At 40.8% G+C, this 26996-nt stretch overlaps 1 protein-coding gene across 1 annotated transcript in view; it reads right to left on the bottom strand.

The window, feature by feature from the left end:
- Positions 1 to 26996, bottom strand: part of VWF (von Willebrand factor) — a 130504-nt gene that overhangs the window by 54891 nt on the left and 48617 nt on the right. The window contains exons 20-32 of the mRNA XM_018562704.1: positions 26564 to 26702; positions 25920 to 26054; positions 24270 to 24416; positions 21338 to 21478; positions 18407 to 18520; positions 18157 to 18313; positions 15512 to 15670; positions 12690 to 12825; positions 10132 to 11471; positions 9446 to 9574; positions 7662 to 7805; positions 2266 to 2409; positions 633 to 797 (exon numbers count right to left, since the gene is read on the bottom strand). Coding sequence (XP_018418206.1) covers positions 633 to 797; positions 2266 to 2409; positions 7662 to 7805; positions 9446 to 9574; positions 10132 to 11471; positions 12690 to 12825; positions 15512 to 15670; positions 18157 to 18313; positions 18407 to 18520; positions 21338 to 21478; positions 24270 to 24416; positions 25920 to 26054; positions 26564 to 26702 — 3050 coding nt within the window. The remainder of the gene's footprint in view (positions 1 to 632; positions 798 to 2265; positions 2410 to 7661; positions 7806 to 9445; positions 9575 to 10131; positions 11472 to 12689; positions 12826 to 15511; positions 15671 to 18156; positions 18314 to 18406; positions 18521 to 21337; positions 21479 to 24269; positions 24417 to 25919; positions 26055 to 26563; positions 26703 to 26996) is intronic.

The raw sequence follows: 26996 nt of genomic DNA on the forward strand, positions 1-26996 counted from the left end.
TAGATAAAGAGATTGAGGACACGTAGTCCTCTGCCCATACGGGCGGGGGAGAGCAGCGGGCTTCAGAGCAGAAGCTGGAGCCTGTGCTGCTGCTCTTCTCTCTGCAGAGCCGTGGCTGTGTTGGCCGCCTGGCTCCCCTGTTGCCAATGGCGCCCTGTGCTCGCCCTGGCAACAGGGAGAGCGGGCGCAGCCAGGCTGGCCATGGCTGCGCCCCCGGCGAGTACCTCACTCGCCCCATGTTACAGGTAACGAGGGCGGTCAACTGTGAAACCATGACGTTTTTCATGGTTTTGCTGCATAGCAGGAGAAGGTCTAGTAGATGGTGGTGAAGGAGAAGCCCCAGCATCAGTCAGCACTAACACATACCCCAGAAGAGGAGACAGAATTATCTGCCCCAGATCTGCAAGCTTGATGCAGGTGAGAACAGATTGTTACAAGAAACCAAACATATGAATGGGATCCATTTACAATAACATCTTCAACCTCTGCTGTTCAGATATTTTTTGACATTGAATGTTGGCTTGAGGTAGACCTATACACAGCTAAGTTTTCTGGAGAATAGGTTTAATATGACCTTTCTTGTCCAAAACCCAGTCTATATTTAGCATCTGTATAGACATCGCCAAACTTACCAGTGCACAGCTTGTTAATAAAGTCATGTCCCAGCAGGAGAATAGTTGGCAGGTCTTCAAAAAGTTGCAGCTTTGTGATCTTGTTGTCAGCAGATGGGCCAGCTAGGATGGATAATTCATCCTCATCATAGTGGGATCCAACTCCGATTGGGAAAACAGAGATCCCTTGATAAAAAAAGAAGAACTTCAAACTTGTGGTTTTATCTGAAGCCCAAACAATACAAACAATGACTGTTATGACTAATGTTATTTGTTAGCCACAAGCTATATTAACCCCAGTTAGATAAAATGTATAAATTATATTTTAAAACAACTACTGCAAGCAACAGTTTTAATAGTTCCAGAATGAGTAGGCAATGGTAAACACAAGCTATAAAGTACTATATAAACCGTTTGGGCCCTTATTTGATGCCTCTCACTGGTAGTCCTCACATGTGCGTACTGTCCCACCATGGCATGGTGCCTCTCAGCAAGACTTCCTCTTTGGCCGGAACTCTGAGGACACTTTTAAGTGGTTTAACTCAATGGGCATGTGTATTTTTCAACCTGAATAATCATGTTAGGTAGGCCTGCAAGCACAGTTGCCCATTTTACCTCTGTTCCCTGCTACATATTACCATTAACCAACCCATTTGCACCAACTGCACCATCAGTCATATGCCCCACATCAGTAACATAATTTGCTCTGTTGTAACCAACACTGATGGATCCCCATAAAAGTAAATTAGAATGTTTTCTAAGGCAGCTTAAGGCTACTTGACACAGCTTAGTAGGTAGTAAAAAGAAAGTTACCAGGAGATGCACCTAGAAGGATCTCAAAAGCATCTCAAATGCAAGCTGACGGCACATGAAAGCATGCTGAATTTTCCCATATGCAAAAGTCCTTAAATATCCTTCAAGTATGTTCCCTATACAGATGTCCCATAATACCCTTTTGGAAGGAAAGGACCTACCTCTTTAATCTTGACCAAATTATACATATTGTAGTTACCCTGTATTACCTGGATGGCCCATGAATGTCTCCTGATAAAGCACTTAAAATTCCCCTTCCACCAAGGACACACATGGTCAACAGATCCCCCACTATATATATAAGCATGAGACAGTTGAGGACCACAAGACCAGCAAAGATCTAGTCTCCATCCAGCCTCAGATTCAAGCACTTGAGGCAAAATCCTCACCATAGAAAAAAGTGGTACATGCATGAATCCATAACCAGCCTTTATAGCAGGGAGCACATTGGGAAGGCTTACAACAATACAAAAACACAAAAATTCCCCAGCCTCAACCTGCCAGCCAGCCTGCAACCAAACGCATACTGTTGACAGGGCTACTTGTTTGGTTGCAGGCTGGCTGGCAGGTTGAGGCTGAGGAATTTTTGTGTTTTTGTAAAATCCTCACCATGGCCCATCATGGTAATAGCTCTGGATTAACCCTCACCCTCATTTTTTGGGGTCAATTTGCAGCATCACAGACTGCAGAGGAGTTTGTCTACCACTGACCACATGAAATTTGAAGAACATCCCTTACTATGGAACAGGCTGGGAGCTGCAGATACATTCTGATGTGTTTTTATTGTATTTGTGGAAAAAAATCCTTGTTAAGCAGTAATAGAAAGCGGTCAGAATATTACTGTTTGTTGTAGCTGAGTCTGCGGCATCATTAACTTGATCTACTGATTTGTCTGCAACAAGGATAACTGCGATCTTAAAGGAGCTAGGTCTTGCTCCATGCACTTCCGAAATGACACTCTGGACAGCATACTGCAATGCATCTCCTATAAAAAAAAAAGAAAAGAAAATAATTTAATACGGATTTTTAAAAAGTCAATGTTACCCACTTTGTTGATAATTGTGCATATGCAAAATTGCCACCATCTTTCAATAGACCAGTTACGTTCACCATGATTACACACCCAACTGCAAACTGTTTAGGAGCTTCAGCGCCATTAATTATAGTGCTACTGGAGTGAAGAAGGGGGACAATCATAGGAAAAAGTGATGGCAGCACCCCCTTGCTGTCAGCACTCTGCCAGTACCCCCATCTACTGTGAAAACCCTGGATGCAGCCCCCCTCAATCCCCCATTTTCATCACTATACCTACATGCCCATCGCTCCTACTCTCACCACCAAGCCTGCAGGACACTTGCCCTCATCTCACCATGCATCTGACCCTCATCCCTTCATTCTCCAACTCACCCCAGCTCTCAACTGCGTGCCTGCATATACTCAGGGCCGAATTTACTCTCTCTGCTGCCCCATGGCCAGGTTCCCCGATGCGCCCCCCTATCCGCCACCCCCCCCTATCCCATAGAGAATGGCAGACCTGCAGGCTGCATACAAGTGATCTCGCCGAGATCAATTGTACAAAACAAGCGGCGGCTTCCCTGCTGTACATTTAGCTCTGCTTGCCCAAAGCAGGGTTAAATGTAGAAAACTACTACCCGCTAGGCACCCGGAACTGCATGTCCTGGGCATCGTGAGATAGGAATTCCAAACACCTGCTGCCCCTCTACTCCCTGCTGCTCCGAGGCCAGGCCTTGGTTGGCCTTGTGGGAAATCCGGCATATACTCCAATCTCAACTCAACCCCCATCACTGTTCCTGCACACTTTCCCTTCCCACCCCAGTCACGACCTATCTCTAAGACTAAGCCCCTATAGAGTGAAACACGTAGAGTGGGCGAAGGGGACTGTGTGGCATGCTTAGAGCTCAATAAAATTGTTTTTATGCAGTGACCTCATTGGTGTTCGGTTGCTTGGATGCTTTGGATCATGAGGTGCTCTTTATAGCATAGTATGTCATCTGACTAGTGCAGATGCAGCAATCATGTGCATAAACAATCCTCACACATGCCCCTCATTAATTAAAGTGATATTAAAGACAAAAGGTTTTTGAGCTATATCTAATGCTGATTAAATTGCTTACAACGGATGTTACTTCTTGATGTTTAAAAGTTTTAGTTTCCTGCAGAATCAGCTGGTCACCTGAGCACTGGCCCTGATATCCTTTTTTAGGGTGGCTCCTTTCCCTTGCAGAGTCCTATGAGCCACTCTTGTGTGTGCTAGTAATCTGTGTGTGTCTCCATAAACACACAGACACAGCAATGTAATCCACTCCCCTGCTACCCCCTCCTCCCTTCTCCTTCCTCCCATTTTTGAGCTAGAAGATGAACAACTGCTGGAGAATGCGCTATCCCTTGTGATCTTGTACTGGACAGGAAGTTCAGGGAAGCCGAGCTGAGAGAGTTGCAGCTGCTTGGAAACAAGATGACTGTAAGTGCTTTAGCAAATAAATACTTTGCTGCTCAATGTAAATTTGTTTGATCTGGATTCATTATTGAAAAACGTTAGAGAGAGATTAATACTACTTTAAGGTTGTCGCATTTATAAGCCTTGTTCCAAGCACAGGAAGCTGCCTGTACATTGTATGGTGTTCCTGGCACTGAGACCTAACCCTTGTTACCTGATACCTGGTCTCTGTGCCATTGCTCTTGCTTGCCTGACTGTTTCCATGTGTCTTTTAGGTGGGCCTTCAACCACAACCTTACTTTCAGTTTCTATGCCTGTTGTTGAACCTGGAGAGTTTAATAGTCAAGCTTTTGTTTGCCATTATCTTGCACTGTGCTTTGGACTTCTGTTGCTAAACTAGACTCTCTTGTTCACTCTCCATGCTACTATTTACGTAGACTCCTGCAATCCACTGTACAGAAGAGCTCAGACTGGGAGTGTGAGAAACTAAAATGTACATAAAGCCAAAAGTTTTTTGTTTTACATGGAGTAGGGAAGTCCCCATCATGTTATATTTTGCTGTATGTGTCCCGCTGGGGATATTTCATTTCCTGTTCTGGAGATGCAACATGAAAGGAGAGAAAACTGCCCAAAGTGAGGGGAATTCCGATCCTAGACTGTTGTTCCTAGAACCCTCGTCCCCATTGAAAGATTTTCCCTCAGTTCTTAGTATGATGACAGCTCTATAATTGTGTATTTGACATCACTTTTTGTGACAATGGTCAGCAGGATACATAGAGAGGGGTGAATCTTCCAAGATGGGACACAGACAGCAATATAAATCCAGGAGGTGTTCTAACCCATTGCTACTCTATCTGAAACTAAAAATAAAGTTTTGCCTGTACATACACTTTAATTACTGGTGCTGTAATGTTCATGTGCTAACAAGGATCATGCTGACAGCAGAAAAGAGCAGAGTGACAGAGAGATGAGCTCATGAGGCTGTTGTGTCTCCCTTTAATGTGTACTCACAGGCTGAGGGACGGACACGACCTGTAACTGTTACTTAACTGCAGCAGAGAAAACATAGGTTTACTGTCCTGCCAGGGGCATGCTGTGAAAAAGCTGTGTAATGGACGGAAATACAATTCCTTTGGCAGGTAAATTATTTCTCTTATATATAAATATTTAGGTGGTTATTCACAAAGCTGCCAAAGGCAGCCGAGTGAATAATTCAGTCGAAGTGAAGTGAGCTGAATGCTGTTCGGTTATTCACTTCTGGCTTGTACGGCTGATTTCAGCTGTACATCGCCTAAAGTCAGCCGTACATCGGCAACCTTCGGTCAACCCAACATGCTCTGCATGATCGGCTGAGCTGAAGTGTGCAAGTCCTTCGAGTCAGCCGACCCAACATCTGTATCGGCTGAGCAGTAGCTCCGGCAGCTCACTCGCTCCCGTTCGCCCCTATTCTCATAGGGGCCGAGCCGCAGTAACTGAATAGCCGAATGCCGCCGAGCAGCATTCGGCTTGGCTATTCTGCTCGGTACCTCTGAGGTAGTGAGCAGAATAGAAAAAGAGTGAAATGAATAGAAAAAGAAAAAACTTGAAAAATTATTTACAAAATGTAAGAAAATAGGAAAAGTAAAAAGAAATTAGTAGTTTAAAGAAAAGAAAATTAAAGATAACAAAAACAAAACGCCAGTACAGATGCCGGCAAATGAAAACAATTGGGTGGAGCTAGCAGTGACTGCTAGCTCCACCCAACTGTTTCCTATTGGCCAGCACCTGCCAGAGTCTTCTAGCAGGTACCGGCCAATGAATAACAACTGGGCTGAGCCAGCCGTGATGTCACAGCCGGCTCCGCCCATGTGTTATTTTTTAATGACAGATCAGTGTCCCCAGGTCATTTGGGGACACTGATCTGTCATTACAACTGGGCGGAGCGAGCCGTGAGATCATGACTGGCTCCGCCCAGCTGTCATTTGCATGGAGATCGGTCGGCTTCGGCCGACCTTTCTCTAGGCTACGGCTGTCACTTCAGTGCAGTCGAGACGAAGCATATGCCTGAACCGAAGGGCAGAGGCAGCCAAAGAGAGCCAAAGGATCAGCCGAATCTACGGCTGTATACTTCCGCTCAATAGTGAATAACCTGCTAAGTCTTTATATTTGGCTAATTGCTGGAATTCGACTTTAAATTTCTAGCACACTAAATTACTGTATTTATTGTCTACCAAAATGTGACAGGAAAATTCCCATTTGACATCTATACGCACAGAAAACAACATGTTGCACAAAACATGTAAATCACTTTAATCTTGCATTTTCAGTCATTTGCCAACCCATTAAATCTTGCTTACAGATGTTTTAAACTTGGCATCCTCTTTACTCTCTATAAAACTGAATGAGAGTCTTTAATTACATGTTTTAAATGAATATATATTACATTGGCTTCGGGAACCCTGCTTAATACAAAAAAATTCACTTTTTAAGCACTACAAGAATTTCAATATCTCAGAAGAGTATTGCTGCTGCTGTTAGTAAACTTGCCAATAGATAATGGAATGCTGAGTTTGGTCTGCTGCTAAAGTATATGTCCTTTGCGTCGAATTGGCGGCATCATATAGTTACAATGATCTACAGATTACTTTGTAATAACAAGTTATAAGGCTGTTAAAGGAAAACTATACAAGACTTAATTTTTGAATGTTTATAAGCCAATGTGTTGTAACCTTTTTTTAATTATTTGTATAAAAATTTCTGTTTTACATTTATTACAGGGTGGATCCATTATTTTCTTACTAAAAAGCCCATGGCTCCTTGTACGTTTTTTGGCAGGCTGTATTAATTTACTAATTTAGATTAGGTCATTTTCTCCAGGGGGGAATGTCCTTTCTTTATGTCAATTAGGTCTATTTGTAGTACAATAGATGCAAGGAGGAACCATCAAAGAGCATAGATCATGTGCTTTAAGAGGGCCTGTACTGTGGAGGGTGTACGCAAAAAAGACAAGTAAATGGCTAGGAGCGGTGTCTCTGTGTGAAGGTAGCCATCTAGAAAGAGGCAGGGCTCCGCTTCCTCATTTCCAAGCTAACACCCCCCCCCAATAACTAGTGATTTAGTGTCTAGTGTGAGAATATACAAAAAAGCAGCACGAGACGTGTAGGATGCACAAATCTACAAAATGGATGATGCAAAAGCAGGGCGATCCTTGCGCGCTTGCCCGCTCCAGCAAGGACAGTGGGCACAACAATAGTGACATCACCAAATCTCACTCCTAATGTGGAGAAGCTAGTAGTCAGACACAGCAGTGCCTTAGATGATCTGGCACTGCAGAACAGATTTGCCTAGGCACAGTTAGTGCACTGCCATTTTTCAAGAGGAATTTAAGGTAAAAGATAGATCATTAAGAATACTGATTAGGCACAATGAACACTTCTAGATGTCCACATTAAGATAGTGAAACTTCACTTTTTGGGTTTCAATTCACTTTAAGGCCACCTACTAGTTGTATGTGGTAAGTATCATTACTCACATACAAAAGCATTGTGTACATGCCATGTCCTTCAATACATCATGTTAAAAAAACAGCTTTCAATTTTGTTTTCCAGGTTCAGCACAGCACAACAATTGTGATTTCATCCCAGGGCAAATTTATGGACAGTTCAATTCAATACTCGTTTAGTGAAAGTGGAAGTATTACACAGCAAATTCCCCAGTCCAGGTTACCCACAGTCTGGACAATTAAATACACTACAGTTGTGTTGTACTTGGTATTCTCATCACCCAGGAAAGATGCTTACCGATTTTGCTAGGCCCCCTTTCCATTTTCTGCATAGTATCCAGCCCCTTTATCAAGCCTTCCCTGTTCTGGGGGTCTGTCCATGCAATTTCCAGCTGAGGAGTCCATCCATACTGAAGAACGGCCACCTGTGTTGCTTCAGGTCCTATTAATTAAAAAGTAAATAGTGAAATAATGAAATGCATGACTAATTAAAGGAAACATACACGGACAACTTAAAGAAAAGCAGAGATTTTATTTTCAAGTGTCCTGGGAACTGGTTTCCAAAGTTATAGAAAGCAGTGAGTGAGCATAGTCACCCTAGGACAGGGCATGTATTACTTGCAGGATTACATTTTGGGGAGGTTTAAATATGTTTTAAGTGGATTTGTGTTTTTTGAAACAGACAGATAATGTGTAAATGTTATTTCCACAAAATGTGAGGAATAAGGTGAACAGGATAATAGATGTCCGTCCAAGTGTCACCAATCTGCTATATTTGTGGAGCACTTTTCAGAGCATGTTTGACAAATATAATTCTGTGTTTTAATAGCATCATTCATATATTACTTAAACATGTGTTGAGATGTATTAAAACTAGGTACACTATAATATCAGGTGCACTAGTATTGGTACAATGTATTGTTTTACCTACTGCTAGTTATACAATTATCATAATAACACAGATTTGCATCTTTTTGAAGTGAACCTATATGGGCAAAGTAATATATTTGCCTAAAGTGGAAATAAAGGCATGTAAAGGCCGATCAGCAGGTTTTATATCAGAGTAGAGACAGTGTACGTCTCTTCTGCCATAAAAACTTCTTTCTACCATTCGGCAATTTTTTTTTTCTCAGTGCACAGAGCCCGCCTGCTGAGATGAAGTAGCTTCCGTGCACATGCATGCACACTATGTCATCAGGGCCCGGCTTTTTACACGGTCAATGACTCCAAACCTTGAAAAATACCGGGAGGAAGATGGAAGCACTGGTGTGGGAGGAACGAAAGGGGGAGATTAGTTTGGCTAAAAGCTTCAGGGCCCCCTCCTTTAAAAGGAAAAACTTACTTCCACTTTAATACACCACCTCTCTCCCTCTCTCTTAGTATATATTCACATTCTTTCTTTGCTTCCCACTACTTCGTTTAGCCACCAAGAAGGGTCTGGAAATGGTAATTGTGGCCACAAATGCAGCTGCATTGATAAAAACAACAGCAGGAAAGTTGGTGCTCATGGGCCAGCACTTTGCGCTGGTAACTTTGCACTAGGAAACCCATTCATATATCATTATGCAGTATTTGAAAAACCAGCATAACAGGGGACAGGTTGGGGACTTGAGCTTCTGCACTATAGCAGTGTACAGGAGAGACTGGCCCCTGAGAGAGGAGGATCAAGGCCAAATAGCTGTTAAGTTAAACCCTTTGTGACCACATTACCCCTTTTTAAGCCCAAATGTAAAATGCCCTTTGTCGAGAAAGCATTAAATAACCTTGCAGCAGATTACGTGGAATTGTGTGTGTCCCTAGTTCTCAGACCGCCTGTCTAACAGACAAATTAGCCATAGAATTATTGGCAAGTTAACTGACACATATTGACGCTGCATGAATTCCGGTCACAAAAGGGTTAATGTGTAGATAAATCCCATGTGATTAACCTCAACACTGCTCCATTGTCCTTGAATCCTTGAATTATATATATATATATACTTTATATTCAGAAGCACTACAACATTTGCTCAACCTGTTGTCAATTAAGAAATAACTTTATTTTTAAATCTATATATATTAATGTGCTAATGCCAGTCTTACCAATATTTGCCTTGTAAATAAAGTTCTTGACAAATGTTTTCATGAGTTCAAACTCAGATTGCTTGATGTTAATACTGCCATCCAATAAGAATATCACATCCATGGGTCTTGTACATGGCAGTTGAACAGCTGAAAAAGGGGGAAAGGAAAGATGTGAGTACATATTGGAAAACAGTAGAGAGTGACTGAACTTCAACTTAATGACCTCCCTTTAAAAAAAATATGTGCTGCAGCACTTAATCATACAAACACCTGACAAGGACACTGCATTCTTGACAAGCTCAACATGCATTCACAACACGTGTCTCAGACTTCATGGTACCTCTGAATTGGATCATGTTATTATATCACAAAACTATCATAACGCCTATCCTGTTCTTGGACAATCAACATCTGCCTTGACACATTCCATTGTGATTGGCTTAAGGTGACTGAGTTATCTGTTTGCTTTAAATGTTGGGGTATGTTCCTGACACTCATTAGAACTGAAGAAGTGGCTTGGATAAGCTGCAAAACCACTTCAACATTACAGAACAAGTCTTGTTGAATGTTACTAACTACTACTAGCTAGTACATGCATTGGTTCACAAATATTCTGCAGGGTAAAACAATTCCCAGTGTACGTTTTACTGTTGGGCTAAAAATATCCTTTAAAAGTAAATTTCATATAGTTCCACCAATGTTACCTGGGGTTGTGGTTGGGATGGGGCGTAGTGTTGGTGGGACAGGTTCAGCAACATTGTTGATGACAGAGTTGGTTATATTACGAAGCTGGTCGTATTTTCCCAGGTTTATGGAGTTCTTGAAGATGTTTAATTGTGGTATAGGTTGACCAATAACAATAGGAGTAACAGTTGTATCCCCATCAGGTTTGGTTATCGTATCGGTAGGAGGGTTGGACTGAATCATGTAGACAAGACGAGGAACTTGGCTGGAGCTCTCATAGCCTTTCCTGAACATCCCATGGCTTATGTAATGCAAGGCTTGCCCTGTATTGGTAGCATTCCCACCTCTGTATCTGATCTCTTTGATCTTCTGAATCATGTCCTGCTTTGTTTCTCTTCCTGTGAACCTGTATTCCAATGTCACAGTGTATGAATACTGGATAATTGTAATATATATGACTTCTTTACTCATATCCATTTCATGAATTATTTTCTCAAGAAAGTCTATTGTCTGTGTAAAGTTTTCTTTTGTAATGTTGTTAGAAGTTTCAATTAGAAAGAAAAGTTCTTTACCAGGTGGTAACGGTGCAGGAGTCAAAGGTACATGCGGCTGTTTGGTAGTGGGAGTCGAGGGCGTGGGAGTCTTTGTTGTCGGTTCAGGTACTAAACCGCACAAATAATCAATGATCTTGTCTTTGTAGCCAGGCAAGTCTTTGACATTTGGTACAATAAATGGTTTGTTGTGAACTGATTTACTTTGAATTAATTTGACTTCTTCTATGTTGGCATTAGGTCCTATGGCGACTGGAATCACAGTGATTTTACGTTTCATTACGGCCTTCAATAAACTGCCTATGCTCTTTTGGTTCTTGCTGGCTGTCAGTAACATAATCATTTTTGGAGCGTTGTCCCTTGGAGCTTCTGGAAACACGTAGTGAGAAGCATACTTAAGGGCCTCGAAAGTTGAAGCCGTTGAACTTCCGTAGTACTTCATGTTTTTTACTTTATTAACCATGTCAGTGAGTTTTAATTTATCTTTGAGATGAAATAATTTTGGTGTGTATAACGAATAATACTGGACTACAGACACGCGAATACGTTTTTGTGAGATCCGGATTTTCTCCAGGATACTGACGATGAAGTCCTTCACAATTTCAAATTCAGCTTCAGACAGTTTTGAAGAGCCATCTACCAGGAAAACCAGGTCCATGGCTTTCTCACAGGTATAAGTCCCTGGCAGTACTGTAACTTCCTCCTCCTCCTCCTCAGAAGTTGGAGTCACCACCTCAGTAGGGGCAGGACTGGTCATATTGTGGTCGGTCTCACAAGAAATACACAGTAGAGTCTGATCTTCACAATGGCTGGAGACATATAAAATATAATATTCATACAAGTTGCAATGATTCATTTGCTTATTCATCAAAAGGTGCTAAATGCAAAGAATTACAACTGTAATAACCAATTAGAATCAATCTTGTACTGGTCTGACATCAGTAAAATGATTAATGGAGTAATAGGGATGAGCAAAATTAAGAGTCATAATTTCCCTAAAATTTCAGTAAAAATGTGGCCTTTTTTGTGAAATGCTTTGGAGGCCATGGGGAAAGAGAAATTATACAGGATTATTAACAAAAGGGTGAAGAGTTTGGAGAAGGCAGGAGAAGTGAACAATCTAGGACAACATAGCTGAACTGGAAAGAAAGCTGAATTGGAGAATTTTTCCAAAACAACTATTTTGGCCTAGATTGTTCACTTCTACTACCTTCTACAAACTCTTCACCACTTTTGCGAATAATCCTGAGGTTTTTTGGTAGTTTGTACTGTGTGCTTTAAATGGCTCTCGAGGGCTATGGAAGCTCTTTCCAGCTATCCCGAATCTGTTCTTATGCCGATAAAATGACCCTTCATTAACCTTATCATACTACTATTTTTTTTTTACTTCAAAGCAGACAGTGGAAAAAGGTGAAATAAAACATTTAAAGTAATTGTACAAAATATTGATCACACACACCAAAATAAATGGAAAAAAAACACAAACACCAAAAGAAACAAGCTAACCTACCCTAAAAACAACATAAAATACCCACAACCTCCAAATACACAAACATGTAGTTTTTTAAAGTTAATTTTACCATTTTTTTTGCTAGATTTTTATTGCTTTCTGAATCCCTATTGGGGGGAATTTCCCCTCACTTCGTGTTCCCAAGACTGCCTGTCACCAGGACAAGAAGTGAAAGAAATGACCCAATTGGTATCAAAGATAGAAATAAAATCCCATTTATGTAATTTTTCCCATATCTGTTAAAAAATAAGTGATTTTACTGGCCCTGTGTCCCCTTGGTAAAATTTCTCATCATTCCCTGTCCTGGTGACAGTGGGTGTCACTAGGACAGGGAGCGAGGCAAAATCTCCCCAAAGCAGACAAAAACAGCAACATAGTTAAAGTGAAATTTCATGTGCCACAGTTTAACTTTTGAAAATGTGGGGAAAATGGAGAGTAGCAGACACATTTGCTCAGTCTTTATTATATATATAAAAAAAACACAGCCTATGCCCCATACAGAGGCTCTAAACATTACCATTGCTGACAACTTTTGGGGTCATCTTGGTTCAGAAAAATGTTTTTCCCATGTGGAATGTGGCGACCACCGACCACACATACTGGACAGTCTTTGGGGTCAATACATGTCTCTGATACTTCATTTAGAATTTTACCTGAGGGGAACAAAATATTAAAGAGACTAAAAAATGCTCATTCTGGAGATACACAGAACCTAAACTAAGTTTTCTCTGAAACCAGGTAAAACAATGTCAACTGTAACAATGTCAACAAAGCCCAGGTTTAATTTAAAATGACAATAATGTCAAAATATTTTTAAGCTACTGTATTTTATATGCTGATTAAATCACAAATAATAGGTGCTGCTCCTTAATGTGTAAAAGTTTTATTTTCCGGCAGAATCAGCCGGTCCCCTAAGCACTGGCCCTAATGTCCTGTTTTAGGATGGCTCTTTTCCCTTGTGGGCTTCTATGGAGCCACCCATGTGTGTGCTAATATGCGTTGTTTGTCTCCACAAATACACAGGCACAGCAAGGCAATTCACTCAACTGTTCCTCTCATCGTGAGTGCGTCACATGATCTAAAAGGACAGTTCACAGCCTGTCTTCCGGAACACTCTTGAGCTCTGCATGCCTCAGCAGTAAGCAGCCCGCTAATCAGGAGACTAATAGTGACGAAAGCTCCTCTTGCCCACACCCCTGTGCCACAGGAATAATACCTTCTTTTTATTATTTCTCAGAATGAATGTGAGAGTGGCATTGGTTTATACTCCTTTTTCTATACAGAAAGATGAAAACATTTTCAACAGTAACTGAGCTCTTCCAGTGTGTTGGAGAGTCTCCACAAGCACTTGCAATGCTCCTACATGCTTAAAATGACTTGCTAAACTCTGTTGGTATATAGGTGCTCTAAAAATACTCGTGCAAAATGTAAAAACTAAAAAAATATGCAAGTTATTCTTTATTAAAAGAATGATATGGGGAAAGAAAATAGTTAGATAACCAGTAAAAGCATTCTTTCCCCACCCTATAAAAAGTTATTTGCAAACACTTATAGATGTTGGAATTTGTTTTCAGAAGTGGCAGCCAGCAATATTCATCCATTCCATTAAACAGCCATCTGTTCGGCTGTTACAAATTATTTCTTACGGTTTCCTTCAACTGTTGCTAATAATGGGGCAGCTTGAACATTTGCATAGTGTTTCCACTGTTTGGAATCCTTATCTTAGATGTTCAACCATATGAGAACAAGCAGCGAAGTAGCCAGCATGTCATTTAGGATTCAACCTTTATTCTAGCAACATGGGGGCTGTTCATCATGGTGTTAAAGGGACCTCCACTAAAAAGTGATATTTCTGTAATAAGTTGGAGTTTGGTGGGGCTGACCTCCCTGCTTCTTATATCTCTCAGAGACTGTAAGTAACATCTCTTGGCCATAGTTTCTGGCTCTGTTCTTGCCCACCTTGAAGAGGTGTAACTAACCTGCATCTACCAAAGCTTGAAGCTTTTCTTTTGGGTGGACCATTCCAGTGCCGATACCCATTTACAACCTTGACCTGTTTCACATTGATCCTTGTTGTCCACCTGCCCTGACCTTTTGCCGGTTTTTTTACTATTTTTGAATCTGTTTGCCCTGACCTTTTGCCTGTTTGGCCATGATCCTGCCTGCCGATTTTGTGCCACACTTCATTTCTGCCTGCTGTCATATGTTGCCACTACAAGTGCAACCGAGGGCTGAAACCACAGCAAAAGACAATCCCCCATTGTGGGTTGCTGTTAGACCCTTCCATTTGGCCTCTTTAGGGTCCATATATTCCTGTTGACACAGAGGGCCCAGAGGGGGAAGAAGATAGATGAAAGAGGGGAGGGAGAGAGAGAAGAGAGAGTACAGATGAAAAAAAATGCATTTGGGTAAGAGAAAAGAAGAGAAGTGAAAACAGAACAGGGTGGGTAGACAGGGTAGAAGAGATACAAGAGAGAATGAGGAAAGAAAGAGAAAAGCTAGAGTACAGAGAAAGTGTACCGAAAGCCTAGTGATCAAACTTGTTTTCTGGTTCTGAACTAAAGGGTGAACTTCTTGACAGAGAAAGATTTAAATTCCTTTAAAGAGCAACTGTGTCCAAACTGTGGTTATTGAAGTATTAACAAGTAGTGAAATAGCCTTAAAACAAGCCATCACCAACCTCTCTAGCTGCTTGTACTGAGATGTAATTCCTTCTTAAAGATCACAACAAGACTCTAAACATTGTTTCTGACAGCTAGGAAAAACCTGCTGACTGTTTAAATTAGAAGGCTGGCAGGCTGGCAAGAACCTGTTCTCCAGAGAAAATAAGGAGAAAGAAGGTGTGACTTTAGTGCTTCTGTTGTGAACATTTAAGATGAATTTCTCCGCAATGCTTTTAGCTACAGAGGTAAATGAGGATTTGTTTTAAAGTGCTTTTAGTGCTTTTCCATTTGTTTTGCTGTTTTTTCACATTATGCTGTTCCAATTTGATTTGCTATTCAGACACATGCACATTACACATCTAAATGAATAAGAGGAGGGACTCTGATCCCTCCAGCTCTTCTAGGTTAAATGTACTTAAATATTTTGGAGGTTTTAGAGAAGATCTCATGAAGTGAGCTGGCAGTGCAAGGCTGTTTTAGTAGAAAGCCCTCATACTCTTCATACAAGTGTGAAATCACTTAGTATTACATGTTAATTTGTGAACTAAGATTTTACCCCATTAATGTAAAAAATATATAAAAGATTGATTTATGCCATACAAATAATTTTATTACAGGAATACATGATCGAATTTCCATAGCTCATGTGATAGTAGTACAAGAATGAAAAACTTACCAGGTGGGCAGTGTGCTTGGCAGCCTTCAACACATTTTAGAGGGCAGTTTGAAGGCTCAGGGTGTTGGCAGGTTGCTGGGCAAGCAGGTGCACAACTATTATATCTCCATTCACACACATACTCCAGTTCTTTTTCATTCTTCTCTTCACAACTCTGAGCTGTATATAGGAGAAAAGAACACAGTTATAAGCCTGATATAGCATCTTTGTCTAATGTCCATATAAAATATCAGAGTTTGGGTTCCTACATTTAACTTATGAAAATTCAGAATGTGATATGTTTGTGTAGCACCCTGGAAGCAGCAGTGCTTAGTACATTTAGTATTGTCAGATTGTATTCAATCTGATGCTGATCAATAGGGTATGCTCATTTGGTTCCCCTATGCAATCTGTTATTGTTTGCATCTGCCTGCTGCTGGGTGCATCCTTGCCACAGAGCAGAGCAACCAATAAGGGATTGTTATGAGTATCTATATCTCCCTGGCTAATCACTAGGATGTCCATGGCCAGTGGTGCATGTGGGAGAGGACATAAATATTTGGGGTGGACCATGTGAGCTCTCTCCTCCTCTCCCCGGGCCCTGCCTGAGGGGAGGATGCTGTAGACTATTATTTGGCAAGGGGACAATCCATGTGCTCACACTGATGCCTTCAGTATTGTAGCTACAGGCTGGATCTCGCTTTATCAGTTGCCATAGAGGGCGGTAAGTGCTACTGGGGCTAGTTAGGCTATGGAAGACCCGTTCATCCAGCGGCTCCTTAGGGGGTGAGCCCTATATTTATTCATACAATGCCAGCTTTTTTTGCTAGACCCTGTGAGCACAACTCAAACACATATATTCTCAAACAGCTAATGCTCAACTAAACCATTTGTAAAAAATTTTGACAGAGTAGGTAAGAGTCAGAACATCTATCACATCTGTATTGCTGTCTGTGTCTTTATTGGGTACATCTCCCTACCAGAACAAGAAATGGGGGGGTGCAGGAGTCGCTGAGTACAGAAAGACTGTGCAAACGTCATGCAGTTATTGATAGGAACTGAACAGAAGAGTTCAGGGCTGTTGTATGTATATTTTATTTAATGCAGAATTGTTAATTGCTTTTTAGTATCTGAGAATAAGTGTTTTTACCAAAATTACAAGACCTTCCTACATCCAGAGACTCCCTGGAGTTTCCTAAAAGTCTTTCTTCATCAGTATTTAGGGCTTGTATTCACTAGGTGTTCGCCTCTATCCCGGACAACCCACCAAACATTTTACTCACCCTTCAGTTTCTTATATCTGGATAGAACTCTAGTAGTGAGATTGTAATACTCAGTTCCCAGCTCCACCCACCCACCACTGGCATTACAAAGGTTCTCCTTGATATGTTTTTACTTTATCTTGCATTACCTTAAAGCAATCCAGTGCTTTATTTATGCAGGCAAGAGCAACACGTTTGCTTTAATTCTTAATCCTCCAGCAGCACACACTCATCTTTCTTTTGCTCCCCTGACACTCTTGTTCAGCTGCTGGAAGTGAAGAAAATACCCTGTACCTCCAGGTATGACTTACTCCCCTTCCTCTCATGTAACATCACTGGTGCTTAGTGATTGTCCAGCATTGACACATAGGGCTGGGCAGACAGTGCTTAGTACTGTGTAAGCTTTAACCACATCAACCTGGAGTGTACGCAAAACCTCCTGTCTTCACTGTTGGTGGATGAACGGAGCAGCAGGAGAGCAAATAAAAGGTGAGTGTTGCTGCTTGAGAGGTATCAAACACATTGCTTTGCCATATGTGGTCTGAGTACAGATTTGCTTTCATTTGAGAACTCTGATAAAGATGTTCTGCTTCTGGAGTCCCTATCACACTGGTTTATAACTGGTTGATTCCTTAAAGGTCCATAGACCTTTAAGGAAAGGGAGACTTAGCTGCTGGAATCATGAAACAGGGAGGGGTCGGTAGCATGGACCCTCCATGTATGCAGGCAAAAATGCTTGTTGACTGGTGAAGAAGGAGCCATAGGCAGAGAGATGGCTAGGTGTTAAAAAGGCTGGGTGGGCTCACTGGCCTCTTTGGAGTTGACCAGACAGCTGAACATGAATACCCACCCTCCCTCTTTCCTAGCTTTGTTGCCAGTTTTTGTTCAATTGGTTACCACAATAAAGGTTGCTGAAGATTCCTTGATGGTTGCACACCTGTCTAGCACTGATGATGAAGACAGGTGGTCTATGTTATTTCATAAGTTTTTTGTTGTGTAGGTGCTCACAGTTTATCTGTGACTGGCACAAATTAATGTACAGTACAATATTAAAGAGTTATGGAATGAAAATGTCAATAAAGTTGCTGCATTACCCTTCCAAAAATTAAAGTTGTCTAGTATGTATTTTGCTGGTGGGAGTGCAGGGAATGGAAATTGTGCAAATTACATGTCAGAGGCTAACTATGATCCTTAGCAGTCAAGTCCATAAAGGTCCACCCATTAAAGAAATATCAGTTTTATTTACACTGCCCTTTTAAAAAAATGTCAACCGAGCCTGCTGTTACCAGCTGTGACCCATTAGTTGTTGTTGTTTGTCACATTTTGCGCTGGTACAATTGTGGTCATGAAGATTAAAGCAGAACATTCAGTGAGATAGAGAGGTGGACGCTCTTTACTACTTACGACAAAGTTGTGATGATCTCCACCGCACGATCACTCCCTTCTGAGTGCATGCATGTGCATAGGCTGCTATAGAATCACAGAAGCATGCACAATCACCAATTGATTCACAAGTGCACGTGTCATATGTGCAAATCTCATAATATGGTGTTGGATCTACCTGCAGAAGAAAGTAGCAAAAATTGTTTGGATGTGTTATTTCTGGACTTAGATTTACTCCAAAGCTGATTCAGATGTGTGCATGTATACATACCAGTTTCTCACATGCTTGAAAGATGTCACCCATCAGGATGCTGCAGGCATGTTCTACTGCTGCCTGTTTCAGAACATTGTCTTGGCAGAAGGGCATGGACACTGCTGCAGAGAACTGTATAAGGAGAATAATCAGTATCATGACAATTGGCACATTTACAGAATTCTCTGTTATCATAAAACTTGAATATATTTCATTTAGATGCATGTTTTCTTTATTTTTCATGGAATATCCTATAGTTTAGCTTAAAGAATATGTTCAGCCATTGCCTGTTCCTGTAGCAATAAATCGATTGTTTTACCTTCCGTGATATCGTTACCAGGCCTGTAAAATTCTTGCAGGGTCAACTGCTGGGAGGTTAGTTCCGATAGATTACGGTTGGCGTTGTTTGATGCCTATTAGCCTGGAAAATGGCCATTATTTATATACTGGTTGGGCTCAAAATTGACTTCAATTGGGTTTGAGCCCACACCCAGGTTTGTTTGGCTCATCACCACTATTGATATATGTATCCCTCAAAACTACTTCCCAAAAAAACCTTTGCCTGAATACGGTGTGTGGGCAGGTGTTTGGGAGCCAGGGCAACAGCATTGCTGGGAAAGACATCAATGCAAACATGTGGAGTGGGACAGAGAGGGGTGGGGATAAGCAGACTGTGGTAGGTCAGCAGGCTGGACCGACAATGCTGATTGGGTTTTCAGTGCAGAATCAGTATTTTGTTGTCAGCCCAACCAGGAAATTAGGAGCACAGTGAATTTTTGCAGCTCAACAAGTATTTTACTTTACTTTTTTTTTAAAGGGGTAAAACATGGGGAAATGTGCATGTATTGCAGAGATGTACTGAATATGTTTTTATATTTATTTTGCTTAGGCATATACTTTAACTATTTGTTACAGCATTAGCATATTATGCAGGAGTTTATGGAGCAGACAGATATGTTCACACCAGTTCCTGACTCCTAAAGGAGCTCACTGTCAAATATCCCTAGTACAGTCATACACACAATCTAATGTCCAGTACCAGTATGATTTGATATGTAGGAAAAGACATGGGTAGAACATACAAACTTCATGCAGAAAGTGTCCCAGGTGCAATTAAATCCCAGTACCCAGAGCAAGACGGGAATGCTAATATAGGCCCCATTGAGTTGCTACAAGATTAAATTAATTCTGCCTGTAAATAGTTAATTGTTACTGTGCAGCCTGTGAGACTCAGAGACTTGTGGGATTGATAGTTTAGTGCCAGGAAGAAACTGTGCTGTGAGCAACTGCTTAAAACTACAATTCCCAGGAGGCTTGGCATTCAGCAGGAGGAGAGAGCTGGGCCGGAGTTTCCTGAGCGCGCTCAGTCAGCAGAGAGGTCTCAGATAGAGCAGTCATATTATCATTCTGTGCTGCTGGTGACTGTTACAGGGGAAGCCATAAATCCTGTATGGATTTGCCCAGCTCTCTGTTAGATGTTCACTGCAGACCCGTAGAAAGACTTTGCCCGGTCTGTTTTGCCTAGTGTCCCCTGAACCTTCCTTTCCAGCGAGAGACTGGAGACCCAGTACAGAGGGCAACCGCGGCCTGGATGAATCATCAGATCCTGTGACCGGAAGACCCGTTGTGACACTGCAACTCTCACACTGTTGAGGGACTCCCAGAAAAGCTGTGCTACTACTGCCAGGGACTGGGACCTGTCCTTCTCTGCATACCAACTGCTGTGAAGACCAAGGGAAGTCGGCTGGAGAAGGTGGGGACGCCCACCTCTCGCTGACGGACTCGGGATCTGCTAATCAAGCCCAGGGACTGGTAAGAGGCCATTGGCTACCACATCACTGCACCTCAGATCACTTTACAAGCTGCACATTGGACCCCACCGTTGGCTACCCACAGTTACTACCACTGGCCAATGGGTTAGGCACCCAAGTCTATTGGGACTGGTATTTAATGCCTATTTAGTGCAATTATTGTTTAATAAAACTCTACAAAAACCCCACAAGGTGTGTTGGTGTGCTATGGATCCTAGTTTGGGGACAGAAGAACCCGTGTATTCCAGCAGCTCCTTTGAGGGGGAGCGCTACACTAACAATATCAATCTGTTTGCCTGAAGAAGGGACTGAAATGGTTCTGAAATGTCTCTACACATTGTGAAATACCTTTCTTTCGTCATTAAAGAAGAATTGACAGAATATGCTTTGGAATGCTGGTGACCACTTTTGTATTTCTACACTAACAATAGACCCGCTGTGCAGTTTAACACTAATATTACAGTGTCAAGCCACCCAAAATATTTCAGTTATATGTAGAACTAGTTTTAGCCAACTGCCTTTTAGAGTTTAGGGTATTTCTGTCTATTATGTGGTGTTGACAAGCTCACTGTTAAATTCTCTGTATAATAAAATAGATTAGAAATCTAACATGAAGGATGGCCCCTCCTTTTAGTGAGGCATGTGTGTATATCTGGTTACTCAGAAGACCTTATCACCATTGTGTTTGAGAAGGATAAACAAATAATATTATTTTTAACTTTCTTGCATACACTACACAAACTGATTGCCAGTTTTGCGTGGACTGATCCTTTAAGTCAAATCAATAACAAAAATATGAGTGTGAAATACTAATGTTATTGACCATTCAATGGCACTCAAAGTCATTTGAAAACATATTTTAAAAGGAAATAATATGTAAAACAGACTCAGGCTAAAAAGGTTAATAAACTAATCTAATTTCTAAAATAAAGCATTACAAAAAACCTATGTGCCATATTCGTTCTTACAATGATATATAGGAACACTCATATGTGATTATTTTTAAAATATACACATTTTAATTTTAGCTCTAAACCTATTTTGGTATCTCAAAAGTCTTTACATAAAAAAACCAATACAATTGTAAAAACAATTACATATAAAATATCTTATTTAACAATGAGTCTTTTGGACTCACCATTGCAGCATCAGCACAAAGAGGATTCACTTTCCAAGAATTTCCGAAGTTGCTTGGGTTAATTTCCACCTGATTATGACTGCTTACTAAATCATTGTTTTCAATTCCATCGAAGTTTCCACACAAACCACAGACTTTCTCCTGGGAGAAAAAAAGTCAACATTGGTTAAACCAACAGAAAAAATATTTTAGTAAGTGTTATTTTATTATTAGAGCAAAATGTCAGGCTTTCTCAAACAACGAAGATATTTCTTCTTACATTTCTTTCCTTTTTCAACATTTCTGAAAGAAATATAGAGTTGTTTTTTCCTTTGCTTTTAAAGCACTCAATTTTATAGACCTCTAGTTTGATTTATATTAAATGATTTACATTTGCAAAAAATTATAAACAAATATAAGTAATGGAATAAAAATAGAAATTGTGCTCAAATTCTCCCACATGTCAATTTGAATAGCACTACCTAGTTTCAACATAAGAATCACTATTAAACTTAACACAGGATTTGCAGGGTAACTATAACACTTCTGTTAAACCTTTTAAGTTTACAAATGTATACCCTGATTATTTTTAAATATGTTTTTATAATATTGTTATTTGTATTTATTTTTAAATGCGAGGTACATGGTATTCAGAATGGCACTCATATGTCATGGTGCAACCAGTTTTCTATGCACCAGTGAAGACCATCCGCTACATGACATTCACTCAAAAATGGCTATTCACAAAGCTGCCGAAGGCAGCCGAGTGAATGACCCAGCCGAAGTGATGTGAGCCAAACAACATTCGGCTTTTCACTCCGGCTCAGTACGGCTGATTTCAGCCATACATCAGCTGAAATCAGCCGTACATGGACTGCCTTCGGCTGCACTTCAGCCAGCCAAACATGCTCTGCTCACTCACTGCCAGCTGTCATTTGCGGGGCTTACGGCCAGCCTTCAGCAGGCCGTTCGCCCTGCTTCGGGTGTCACTTCGGCTCAGTGGAGCCGAAGCATATGCCTTCGGCTCGGCCTAGCCGCTCAGCCGCCTTCGGCTGCTCTACGGGTTATAGTCAATAGCCCGTACAGCAGCCATTTGGTTCGACTGAACCGAAAGGCTCCAGCAGCCGAAGAGAGCCGAAGGATCAGCAGAAGCTATGGCTGAATCCTTTGGCTCCTTCATGAATAACCTCCTAAGGTTTGTTTGCTTTTCATTTTTAAATAAGAGTGCTCAGAGCTAATGCTTAGGCCACTCAACTCAGACATCACTAAAGGCTAAAACAGCCAGTTCTAGGAGTAATAAATAACAGCTTAGTGGGAATTAAAATTTGCGGTGTATATTTCTTAGGTCAAGTCAAACACATTGAGGAAGTTGCTTTGCTGTCAATCACAGTCACACTTTGGCTGACATTAGTTTTAACACTTCAAGAAAAACAGTTTGTGACACAATACATAAATTGTAACCAAGACATGACACCTATATCACAAACTGATCACACTTTAAATGATCATATGCAGCCAAACTTTGCAGGTTTAAGACATAGTTTATTAATTGTGTGTATTATATTTCTATGTTACTTAAACACATGCACCTGTAGGGGAATAACGTATTTCTATTGTGCTAGAAAGATGAATAATTCACTACATATCAATCTGTATTTAGTTTTTTAGTTGCATGGTAGCCATATCTGTTTTTGAGTTGATCCCTAGATTAAGAAAATGACAGCTGAATAATATTATGCACAGTTAAGAGAAAATTTGGAGGCTGTAGATGAAGCCTATATGCACACAAACTCTTTTTTGATTTTTTTTCTGTGAGGAGATTGGTTCCACTGTGTTCTCTTTTTAAATAACTCATAGTGCTCTAGGAATCCTTTCTCATGTATGAAAGGATGCTTAGTAAGATTATTTCTATAAAAACAGCTATAAAATGTCAGTATAATCTTAAAAAATAGAATTGATGCAAACTATTATGGTTTCCGGTTAAATGACTATGGAAGGAAAGTCAGCATTTGCCAACCCCTTGAAAGTCCCTTACATATCAGAGTGTGGGCCAAACATCAGTATTTGCTAAGTTTAGCTGTCATTCAAACTTGTTGTCAGTTGGATGTCCAAGCCAAGAAACAGAGGCATTGGAAGCCTGATCTGCCAGTGTGTATTTCGAGCTTTAAAGTGTATTTAAACCCCAACACAAAAAATGACTGTTTTGCAGTTGAGTTCTTAGATGCACTGGCTGCATTCATTTTCTCTTTCAGGCTTTTTTTCCTGTATATTCAGCTAGTGATCCTGGCAGAAATACACTTCCTTTCCTGGGGTGACAACTTTTATACACTGTAATGTATATACGGAGTGTTGTCACCCTAGGATAACTCCCACCTTTTCCTCTACTCTTTCCATAACAAAGCGGATGTTCTGCAGTCCACAGACAGAAGTGGGAACAACACAAACAGATAACAGTCAGCAGAGGCAGAGAGCACAGAAAAGTATCAGCCATAATCAAGACATATTTGTTTTGCTCTTATGGATATAAAGTAACAAAATGCTTTAAAATGTTTATTGAAAAGACCAAAGAGAGAAAATAAGGTCTCGTTTTCATTGCTAGAATTTATATATCCTTTAATTCCATAGCTTTTATAGAGGCTCAGGTATAAATGAAGGGGCTAATTAACACTGTTAAAAAAAATAACAAAGGTAGGCTTGCTGCCAAACTCATCCAATCAGGTTTCACTTTTTATTATAAGAGGAAATTAAACGATAATTCTGTTTGGTTACTGTGCATGACCAAGCTTTTGTTTGCCTTTTCTTCTCTTCTTTTGTAAATATTCAACCCCAATGTATTAGTAAGATGAGCTGAAGATGAGCTGCAGTTTCAAGCCATAAAATGGCCTTCTATATTTTTGTAGACGCATGCCACATTTGGTTAATAGTAAAAGAACATTTGAAGAAACTGTATTACCCTTAAGGTTTCTTTCAAAGTGATGTAAACTCGCATTCCCTTGTCCCAAGTTACAGACATTTCACTTCCAAGTATAAGAATAAAGAAATTTCCAGACTGGAGCATATCAAAACCTGTCTCGTCACTGAGCGGCCTTCTAATGGTGACCTGAGAAGCAAACCAATAAGAATAAATGAGATGTAGTTCACACACAAATTGTCTTCAAATTCAAGAGGAAAACTCAATACTTAAAAAAATAAATAACATAAAGCATTTTTTAGTTTATGGACGCATAAAAATCTCACTATAACCGGCAAGTTTATGCCCATTTCCCTGCAAAGGATCCTAGCTCCATCCACTGGCGAAAAAACATACACAGGTAAGCTTTATGCTTTGCAGTAGGCGTAACTGGCATGTGACAGTTTATCCATACATGGATGCCATGGGGTGGTTAAAAAACATAAGATCAAAAAATACGTTTAGGGCTCATTCACACGGGCGTAGAAGTCACTGCGTACAGATCAGTGACATGCAGTAAGGTCCATGCTAGGTGAGGCATTCACCCTGGCCGCCCTGTACCCAGCCCGATGATGCACCGCCCCAGCCCACCGATGACTGGCCTCACTATGGTAGGTTACACAAGCAGTGGGGAAGCCAGCTGCTGTGTAACCTAACTTAGCTGTCAAAAGCCGTATGCAGCGCCGCCTGTAATTAACAGGCAGTGCTCCGTCCTTGACAGGTTACAAGGACGCTTACAAGCCGCGTTATTACAAGCCGCTCTGAATGGAGAAAAAGCTGTCAGCTTCAGACTTGAAGCTATCAGCTTTTTCCTCCATAGTATTAGGTGAAGCTCTGTCTCACCTGCCTCCCCTGACCGCATGTCCCTGGTACAGATGTGCGCTGTGCTTTTTTCTGTGCACATCTGTATGCAGCACATGCGAATACACAGCCCCATACACACAGCTGCGTATATACCTGTGTTTTTACGTTGCGTACAGATGTGCTCCAAAAAAAATGGAACAGGGCTGCATCCGGGGGTGGTAAATTGTGCGTATTTTACACATGTATGCAGGCAAACGTGTGTATGTGCATATACACATACATGCTTATAGAATATAATGTTTCTAATGCTAAAAATAAACAAAATAATTTGTACGTTGAAGAACACATTGCCAGATGTTTCTGCACCTGTGTTCCTTCTATTCCCGTGTGAATGAGGCCTAAATATTGTTGAGTCCAGCTCTCTCCACATGAATCCTGTGCATCAAACCAAAATCTTCATGAAGGATATGTAAACCCCAAACCTTACAATGCTAAACCTGCTAGGCATGCACCTTCAGTTCACTGTTGGGTTGCCTATATGATAGACCTGATGATAGGCAGCCCAGGACTAACTGAAGGAGCATGCAAAGCAGCCTGACCATTAGCACTGTCAGTCTGCAACGGGAATCTTCAAGTAAAAATATTATCTGCTTAAGAAAACTGTATAGAGTGAGATGTGATGCCAAACATACTGAAAAATAGATTTTGGGTTTACATACACTTTAAGGACACAGGAAGTTGTTTTTCAGAATATCCTTTTATATTTGATGAAAAGAAGGCAAACTAGTCTAACAACCCCAGATATAAATGTGTTATCGTCTTGTTTATCTATCCATGGGTAATACAGACCTGTTCATTTGCCAGCTCAATTTCCCCATTTCTAAAGTAAATGGTAATTTTTTTGGAACATTTCTCTCCTGAGAAACCACAGCCCACGTTGCCAATAAGGATACGGAAGGATCCAGTTCCCCCATTACAGTAATCCTAGAGAAAAACAGAATGTCAATTTCAGAGCATTGTCTGCATATCATGACAGTGTTAGCCACATATAAAAACTAAATTGGTGGATTGCTTAATCATAAGGCTCTGGATATTTTATTCTCTGGTATGTGTGTGGTTTATTGCTTTCTTTTCTTCAGTAGAAACATCACCATGGACATTTATGGTTAAAGTACCATCATGTGGTTTCTGCCAGTAATGCCCTTAAGGAATTATTAACCTTGAATTTCACGCACATGGGCATCAAGTACACATTGCTAGATGCCCAGGATATTTTAATACTTCAACATCTACTGAAAAGTAAAGGAGAATTTCTATCCTTCTTTGTAGGAAACTGAGGTTGTTACATATTGGCATGTTGTGTACATGCTGACAGACACAAACCACCTTATGTAATTACACTTATAAATTAATCATAGACGCTATTTATTTGTTTTTTTGGTTTTCACTCTCTTATTCAACTTCAGACAATGCCACTTCAGATTAACACTTACTTGAACCATGACGTACTGACAGTCACCTGGGAAATTATACTTCATACCATCAAACGTCAAGTAATGGGCTACTCCTATGGCTGAACATGTGCCATCACATACTTTGTTTGTGCACTGCCATTTCCTGTCTCTGCAAACACTGAAAGAATAAAAAAACACATTGTTTTGATCCTGACCTGTAGTAATGCAGGGGTACTTGCTCTTGAACATCCATGGTTTTGGAAGCAAGGCTGTTAAATTGCAGACAGAACAACAATGCAGGTTATGTGCTCTAGGATCACATTGCCTTCACTTATCGCATGCCTGTTCAAGGTCAGTGACCCAGAAAGCATTGGTAACCCAACCATGAGAAGTTTAAACATAAGGCCAATAATGGCACCCAACATATTTCTCTCACTATATGTTTTCTTTAAAGCCCAACTTTTTTTAGTAG

This window comes from Nanorana parkeri, unplaced genomic scaffold (genome assembly GCF_000935625.1).
Source record: "Nanorana parkeri isolate BGI_ZX_2015 unplaced genomic scaffold, ASM93562v1 scaffold592, whole genome shotgun sequence".
Lineage (NCBI taxonomy): Eukaryota > Metazoa > Chordata > Amphibia > Anura > Dicroglossidae > Nanorana > Nanorana parkeri.